The sequence below is a fragment of the Pungitius pungitius genome, chromosome 14 (assembly GCF_949316345.1).
Source record: "Pungitius pungitius chromosome 14, fPunPun2.1, whole genome shotgun sequence".
Classification (NCBI taxonomy): Eukaryota; Metazoa; Chordata; class Actinopteri; order Perciformes; family Gasterosteidae; genus Pungitius; species Pungitius pungitius.
In genome coordinates, this window is record NC_084913.1 from 12050750 (window position 1) to 12059806 (window position 9057).

The 9057-nt window shown below is 47.5% G+C and overlaps 1 protein-coding gene across 1 annotated transcript; it reads right to left on the minus strand.

Moving 5' to 3' along the window:
* Positions 1-2068: 2068 nt before the first annotated feature.
* zfp36l1a (zinc finger protein 36, C3H type-like 1a) lies at positions 2069-6326 on the minus strand. The gene is made up of 2 exons (XM_037486706.2): positions 6095-6326; positions 2069-5090 (listed from the first exon to the last, which is right to left on the minus strand). The coding sequence occupies exons 1-2, from the start codon at positions 6143-6145 to the stop codon at positions 4008-4010; spliced, it is 1134 nt and encodes a 377-aa protein (XP_037342603.2). The 5' UTR covers positions 6146-6326; the 3' UTR covers positions 2069-4007.
* Between the last annotated feature and the right edge of the window lie 2731 nt (positions 6327-9057).

Genomic DNA, 9057 nt, shown 5'->3' on the forward strand with positions numbered 1-9057 from the left:
TCCCTTCCCCATCACCTGTCCCTCTGCAGCGATGCAGAAACAATCGCCCATGCCTGCACGCTCGGCTACAGCTGCCCTGCACTCAGCTGGGAGTGTTGATAAGGGAAATAGCACAGTTAGCACATCCAGAACTATTTGCTCACCTCCTCATCTCAGACAAAGACGTGAACCTGCCTCTGATAACACAATTACAAAGTGTACATGCCGCCGCATTCTCTTGCTCAACCGTGCGGGTTAAAGGTGGTTGAAGATACTGAGCGTGAAGCTGCACACCTGCACTATCCTGTTGTGCAGGAAGCAGTGAACGAACCACACACTCGATCCGTGTCACCGTGCCGTTTCCATGTTGGAAAGCGACCTGCTGTCAAACGTGATAGAAGTAATGGAAGTTATTTTTGTGTGTGTGTGTGGGGGGGGGGGGGCTCTTTGATATGCGTTCCTGCCACATATTACAGAGCCGATGACACCCTCCCTCCGCCACCACCGACCTGCTGCTGGAGGTTCAGAAAGCCGCTTCCTGGCTCATGGTGCCTGTGTGTACCGCACAAACAGGAAACAGCCCTCTTTCATGTCCCTCACACTGCACGCAGTTCACCTTCGTCTCTGAGGGTGTAACAAAAAAAAGAAAAGAAAAAAAGATGTTCTCAAGTGATATTCACCTGGTTTGGTATGAGAAGTCGAAAACGTTTCGCTTCATGTTAAATGAATGTGCGAAATAAACGATATGTACTAGTGAGTAATAAACTATACATATGTAAAAAAATGAAGATAAATACAAAAAAAGTGGGTTTTGCCAGGCAATTTCCCTGTTCCCCTCACTGGTCTGCAGGGAAGGGTCAATGGGGGGGGGGGGGAAGGAACGAGATATGAATCCAGCAGGCACAGGTTCTAACAACGAGGCCTCCACGGGTCAGCTGTGACGGGTCAGCACCCGCCATTGTATGGAGGGGAGGGAGTTCCTATTCCGGCAATCTGAGAGAATATAAACACGGGCGAACGGAAGTGTCCGGAGAGAGCGAGCGAAAGCGGAAGCAGTTTGGATGTTGAGTGCATGAAGGGGGAAGCTGCTGCTGTTGTTGGAGTCAAATACCACTCTGCTTTATTAATGTCAAATTGACCACATGGCGTGTGTGCTACATATATTTTGATCAACCTATGACCCAATTGTGCGTATCATTTTTTTTTGAAGGAATACCCAAACACACGTATCGATCGGTGTACTGGTAACCTGAGGATCATTGATCAGCTGATAAACCCCCCCCCACCAAAAAGAATTTTATTCTCGGAACCATCACAGCCCCCTGATCAATATTTCTGCTGAAACCAGCAGTGCCTTGTCTTTGCGTAACCAAAACCTGCTCGGTTTGATAATCGCCAGGTCAATACCCCTGACTGATCCTGCGTGTCGCTCACCAATCAACTTCAACCGCAGAAAAACTCCCTTTGGTTCTCCTTTATTTACAGAGAAGCAGTCCGTTCCATTTCCTATTTTTAAATACGGTTGTAAACGGTCTTTTAAAAGGCAACATTGCATTCCAGTTAAAGATAATTGATGAAACGTATGCTTAAGTAGCTGTTGGCACTGCTGCCAACAACTGTCCCTGGAATACTTGGAAACTTTAGAGTTGATGAGGCTTTTGTGGGGCATGTGTCAAGGATGTCAAGCTGTGACACAACTTTGCTACAGTAGTGTGTGAAATAACCAGCCATTACGATAATAGAGCATTTTAAAAGGTAGGACACTATCGGACCTCAAGAGTTTGAAGTATAGAACATGTGCCGCCCTTATTGAACTGAAATATTTGTTTGGAGCATCTAGATTTCAACCCAAGTACACAACTCATTACACAGTTTAACTTTTCAAAAAATACAGGGTTTATTGACGGCAATCAATTCTTACAAAGAGGGAAAAAAAAAAAACACAGAAATTACTGTAGTGAAAAAAAACATGGCTGAAAAAAAATACATTCAACTGTTTTACTTTCTTTATGTCAAAATTTGTTCACCTCTTCCAAACACATGGAGGAAACAGAACCAGTGACCTAAAAAAGAAACCTTAATTGTCCTCCATTTATCAATTATAAAAAGGCAGTGAAGCCTTAGCTACCTGGAATGTATTCAAAGAGGCACTTCCAATGGTCAAGAGGGGGCCAAGCAAGTGCATCAAGCATCCGATCTAATTAAAATGAAAACAAAATTAACTTTCCTCAACCCATTTGGTCACAGCTATTGCTTGTAATAACAGACACGGGGTGCAAGAACGTTACTGACGAAACATTTCAACAGAAGCAGTCCTCTGACTTGCAGACTCCCCTAACCCAATGAGAGGTCTCCCAGCACCCCTTTAGATCCCACCGCCAACCCAAGTGCTGAGCGTTAATACTCAGACCTGGGACAAAAACACACCATGTTAATCAATGTAGTAACAGTTAGCTACCGTTACTGTCAGGTTATTCTAAGATGTGAAGGGGGGGGGTGTCAGGAATGAATACAAGCAAATCTAGAAAAGATGAAATTGCAGTCTGATAAGAGGGAATAAGAAAAAAATGTACAATAAATAATCAAAACGCAAAACATCTTTTTTTCGCATTTTTTCTTGCTTTAAATTAAGGTTCATTTTGACAAAGTGTAGTTGCAGAACAAAAGTCATTGAAGTACAATATATTAAACTGTGAAAAAAGGAAAACTGACAAAAACGTCTTCACAATCTTTAGATTAATATGGAAGATCATAATTTAACATAAAAGAAAATATATTCTATTGTTCATTATCCAGATAAATACAAAACAAAATTAACCAAAAAAAGCATATGATCAGCAATAAATATGTTCTGATAAGTTAAATAAGCAGTGACAAGCAAAACCTTCTGTTCGGAAAGCTTTTCAAACAATAACCGTAATAACATTAATAAAAAATTATCAAATAAAGAATGCAAAAAAAAAAAAAAAAAGGGATGTAATGAGAACAGAGTGCTCCTCAGAGCAGGTACTAAAGTGGGGGAAGAAGTTAAGTAAAATAGCTTGGAAATCCAATCGCAGGATGTACAACTGCACCATGGGAATGCTGGAATTCCCCAGACCGGCGAGGATGAAGGCTGGGGGGGGGGGGGGGGGGCGGGGTTCAGAGGCGGGGCCAAGTCTTACAGGTTTAATGATCGGTTTGATATCAAGACTTCCTTCCCATAGAAAGAGCCAGTGACCAGCAACAGAGGGAGAAACTCAGGAGGGGGGAGGGGGGAGGAGGAGGGGGGGGAACATAACCAACTTCCAGTTCAAAGTCCTTCCTGCAGACTCACCCAGTCCACAATTACATAAGCCGGGATTGAGAAGAACTGTGAAGGGGGGGTGGGGGGGTACATGAGAGAATCCAAAACAGTAGTCCATTCACCCTAAACACATGCAGAAACCGCCCCAGGCACTTTTTTTCTTCTTTTAAAAACTATTCATATATTTTCAGGGTCTATTTTTTTCTTTTCATCTTAGCGCAGACTGTAAAAATGGCTGCGGTAGATCTACAGATAAGTTAGTGAGCACCCGCTAGCTAGCTCCGGGGAAGTGGTATCTTTAGGGAGAAGGGCGGGATAGAGAGAAGATGAGGGAGGGGGGGGGGACGGGGGGGTGAGGGGTAGTGCAAAGCACTCCCCTTTCCAAGGCCACTTGTGCTGCTACACATTCAAGAACTAATGAAGAAAAAAAAAAAAGAAACAAGTGGCACCTGAAAAAAAACTGTCAATGTTTTCATGATTTTCATTGTTCAATTTCCTCTCCTTTTTTTGGCACTATGACACATGGCAGAGTACGGTTTAAAACTTGCTGTGCAGATTAACAGGGGTGAAATGACAAGAGACAGAGAGATTTCCCTTAACTGACTACGTCCTTGCTACGCTGACAGGGCACTAAAACGGCGCGTGGAAGGGGGACTTGGGACGAGGGCGCAGAGGTAGAGGGGAGTGCCGCGTTCTCTTTGTGTCATCAAACTTGTGTTTAAAGTCACTCGTGCTGCGCGGCCTAATCGTCGGAGATGGACAGGCGGCTGAAGATGGGCAGGCGGCGGGTTGTATCCAGCGTGGGTGACTCCGAGCCGCTCAGGCTGCCTCCGGAGCTGCTCTGGTAGCCCTCTTGGTCTGACAGAGAGTCGGGGGGGCTGGATGGAGACTCGAAAATCTGGGGGGACTCCAACATGGGTCGGAAATAGTACGGCGCGCTCGTTGGAGAGGGAGGTGCAGGGGTGTGGGGCTCTGTGCCTAGAGGACCGGCGCTGAGGCTCGGTCCAAACAGGTTGGCCAGCTCCTGGCTGGAGTAGGTGAACGGGTTACTGCTGGGCCACTCCGGCACCTCGCCGGGGAAGAACATGGGCGGGGGGGTCACTGAGGTGGGGCTGTCTCTCAGTCCGGCTGAGCTGGAGAAGCCCGCGAAGCTGTAGCTGTGCTGCAGGCGAGGCCGGTCCATCTTGTTGGAGGAGTTGAGCGGGGAGCACTGCTGGGGAGGCCCGCGGCGCTCCTCGGCATTGTGGATGAAATGGCATCGGGGCCCGTACGGGCAGAAGCCGATGGTGTGGAAGGTGCGGCACAGCTCGGTCTTGTACTTGGGGTGGCGGCTCAGGCTGCGTAGTTCATGGATCCCGTGGGCGAACTGGCACTTGTCGCCGTACTTGCAGGAGCCGTTCTCCTCGAAGGGCCGGCAGAGCTCCGTCTTGTAGCGGCTCGAGTTCACCTGGCTGCTGCCGGTGGGGCTGGCGGGGCCCAGGCACTTGAGGAGCCTCTCGCCCGTCTCAGAGAAGGAGCGGTCTCGCAGGCGGTTCTCCTTGTTGTTGTTGTTGCTGCTGCTGCTGCTGCCGCCGCCGAGCCCGGAGATGAGCGAGGAGTGCTCCGCCGCCTTCAGGCTGTTCAGAAACTGGTTCTGGCTGAACCGAGTGCTGCTGACCGAGTGCCGCCGCTGGTACACGCCTCCCACCGAGGGAGAGCCCACCGCCTTCCTGTCCAGCAGGACTCCGGCGGGGCTGGAGATGGGCACATTCGTGCCAGTGCAAGGGACAGACATGGGATGGGGGGCACCCAGGTTGTTGTTGTTGTAGCTGAGCAGTTTGTTGTTCTGCAGAGACAGAAGGAATACAAATCGTTAGGGTCAATATTATACATGAGTCACCCTCGACTAGTGCTCATTTCTTTCAAAAGAGTTGTGGGCTGGAGAGAAGAAAAAAAAAAAAAAAAAAAAAAACACAGGCCCCTCTTGCATGACTGTCTTTTTTGGCTCCAACAACATAAGCGGATGCAGGCCTATAGAACAGCAGCTGACAGGAAGCAGGGGGCAGGAATGCCCTGTTTAGTAAACGGGCCGCAGAGCGGCATCATTTGCAAGCATCCTGCAGGATCAATGACATGGGAAGGCTGATCTACTTTTCAATAAACTAGTTTATAAAAAAAATAAAAAATAAATAGACATGACAGTTTAATCACTGACATGTGAATTAATAACCATGGCTAAAAACAACCGCGCGGGAAAAGAGAACCTTTCAACGCATGCAAACACAAACGAGGCCGTGACGTCAACGCACCGGTGAACCGTTAAGATTTCGAAAACCAGTTAAGTTTGATGAAATATTAACACGGTTAATCACAGCGAACTTGATTTATGGCAGCAACCGCAAGTAAAAGCCAGACACATCCAGTCAATGATTAGCGAGCATGTGGCTGCTTTGTGGAGAATTAAAAGTGGCGCAAAACTGCGCTCACCAACAGACAAGAGGGCACGAATAACGCGTCAGAACCGCCGCGACTTGGTCCTGTTCAGTTAAACCCGTGTGGCACGTGTTCAACATTTACAACAACCGGCGAGAGTTTAAGTAAAGTCTCCGGCAGCACAACGCAGACAACAGGTCGGGACCAGCGGAGGGCTTCGATGCGAAACTGATGCGAATAGCAAAAGAAACACGTTTAGAAAAATAAAATAAAAACCCAAGCCTCCAAAAAAAGGCAGGCGCGTCACGGCAGAGGGCCGCGAGCGTGGAGCGTCATTCCTCCACAGCGGCTAACATGCTAACAGAAACCCCGGGGACAGGGACAGGGACGGGGGGGGACAGAGAGACGTGAAGCTACCTTGTTCATTATGTCGAAGTCGAAGAAGGGCGACGCCACGGCTGTGGTCATGTTTGCAGCGACCAGGGTTGAGTTCGAAAAGTAGTCGAAAAAACAAAACAAAACAAAAAATAAAGTATGCTCGGCTAGACAAAAAAAGTTGCGCAGGTCTGCAGAGTTTCAGATGTGCGGCTCCTGAGAGTTTTTGACCCTGCAGAAACACCCCCTCTGCCCTGCACCAGCTCCGACATTTGCTTTATAATCCTTTGCAGGAGGAGCCTCGGCGGCGCTGGGCGGTAACTTGTGTCTTTCTTCTCCACCCTCTTGTGTGAGGGGACAAACTTTGAGTGGGTTGTCGGTTTGTTTGAGAGTACTACACGGCCGCACGAACCGTGAATCCTGAGCAGTTGTTGGCCTTTATTTGGGACCAACGTGCAGGCAAAAGTGTCTCCACAGTGAACCAGTTTGTTGGTTTATCAGGGGGAATACAGACGTTGAACTACACAAAACAAAGGGAGTTGCTGTTACTCTCAGCAGATGTTGTGATCCATTTAAGAGGAATCTTAAATATTCCAATAAATGTTGTTATTATGACTTTTCCGCCTGGAAGCTTTGCCCTCAAAACAGTCCACACTATCCTCAGGGTTTCACCTACCATCCACCACTCTGTAATTAATTTACTCCTAATTGGTGGACTGGCGGGACTTTCCGGTGAATTTCAGGCGGCCAGGCCTTTTAACTCGTTCCCTGCCACAGTCACGCCCCCCCCTCCCCAGTCCAACCCTCCTTCCCTCACCTGCCGGTACCCGGCCGCGTCATTCCATCACACGGGCCTTAACCTGACACCCAGAGTCATCTCACCAGATTCAACCCCGGGCCAGCGACAAAAGGCGCTTGCCGAGGAAGACCATGGAGCGCTCCACGGTCATCCTCTCTCCCTCCCGCCCCGTGAGCCCGTGACGGAGCAGAGTCAATGTCAGGGTTGGGTTGCAGAGGAGAAGGGGGGGGGATAAAGGCAGCGCTGCAAGAGAAGAAAAGAAGCTGTTAACCAGTAGAAAGAAGCAGAAGAAAAAAAAGAGTTGGATGTGGAGGAGGGGATGATGGAGTGAGGGGGAGATTTATGGGGGACGTTTATTACTACACAGCGCTGCCCCAGGGGAGGGGAGGGGAGAGGGGTTCGGTGGGGGTTTGGAGGGGGGGGGCGTGCAAAACATTCGCTTTTCCCTTCCTCTTCTTTGCCCATACAGAAGCCACACAGGGGGTGGGGGAGAGAATTGTCTCACTGCGAGCAGCCGCGGGGGAGGCGGGGGAACTTGTTTTTCTTCTGAAATGTTCAATGTAGTTGAGTTCGAAAAAGGCCAGATGCACACAGCTTGAATACAGGATCCTCATTTCAAACAGATCCCTAGGGCTGACCTTTAGGAACCATAATAGTAATCTCCACATTGCATTAAGGAAAGTATATATAACTTTGTGACATATTCTGGACTCCGTCAGGGAAGGGCCAGGGTGTGTGTTTTTAACATAAAAAGGGTTTTACGAGCCGGAGCTGTTTGGTGTAATCTCCCCCTGGAGTGTTTTCACAGACGTTGGCTGGGAGGGATGACAAACTTCCTTGAAATCCTGTCTGCAGTTCAAAGGTCCTGTCCCAGATTGATTAAGTAGATCAGATTGATTGTCTCTTCTCTGAGCAAGAACTACAGAAGGGATCCACAGGAGGGCAATTACAGAAGTATGTTGTTTTATAGCAAATATAACAACCTGTGGCTGGAGTAAAATGATCACAAGGATAATATGGCATCATTTGAAAATGATCAACTGACAGTTATATAAATACAGTGCATGTGATGTTGGTGCAAAATAGATTCTCGTACAGATTAGAGCTCTTCAAGATATGCAGAGTTTTAAAAAAAAACTGCTCCGCTGCAGCCTGACCTCAAGAAGCCTCCAACTGTGTAGATGTTTACTTTAATGCTCTCAGATGTATCATGTTCGCTTGTTATTGTGCGTTGCAGTTCTCCTTCCAGGTTTAGGAGGAGGCACCTGCTTCCTGCCGAAATGACAATCTCCCAGGGGATATTTTTCTATGTGGTCCTTTTTTAAACCGGTTTTATGCAGATGTAAATGGAATCATTTTGCCTTGCACACAACTAGTCCTATAGAACAAGTTTTCTGTATTTTAACTTCCAACACAAAGCCATGCTTAATATTTCTTACATGGGTCATATTCAGATTATATTTAAATAAAATTTCTCCCATTTATTTACTTTTTTACCTTGATTTGATTTCCTAATAAATGAATGCACTAAATGTTTAAAGGTCAAAGATAATAAAAATAATAACAACAATAATCACTTCCTGTCCCATCATTGCATCGACATTCCAGCAACAATCTAGATCCCCAGGCAGGATTTTCCTCTTGCTGTTGACAGTCGAGTCTCTCTCTCCCTCTCTCCCTCTCTCTCTCTCTCTCTCTCTGTCTCTCTCTCTCTCTCTCTCTCTCTCTATCTCTCTCTCTAGCTCTCTCTCTCTCTCTCTCTCTCTCTCTCTCTCTCTCCTTCTGTCAGGACGGTGGATTTCTAAAGATTTGTGCTCCTCAAGGCCAAAGCTGTCCTCCTCAGGCCTGTGGGCCCTATCAGTCTCTGTTGGTGCTGCAGTCAGTCACTCCTCAGCCTCCTCTGGAGAGTTTGATGTCGGCCTCCTGCGCTGAAGACCCCGTCCTCAGAAGGGAGGACAGGGTCACTGATAACGTTTAAGTGGGATGACTGGTTGTTAAATCTTTTATCTAACTCAACAGGAGATGAAAGAAGTTCTGGGGAAACTCAACAAATTGGAAGTTGTCTCTTAAAGCAACAGCTTACTGTTGTTCCTCCTCACATCCAACAGAGGGCACAGTTCTTCCTTTCCCCCGTGCTCTCGTTTAATATTCACACCCCCGTCTTTGTACAGCAGTCAAAGTCGCTCCTTGTTTGCCCGAAAGCAAA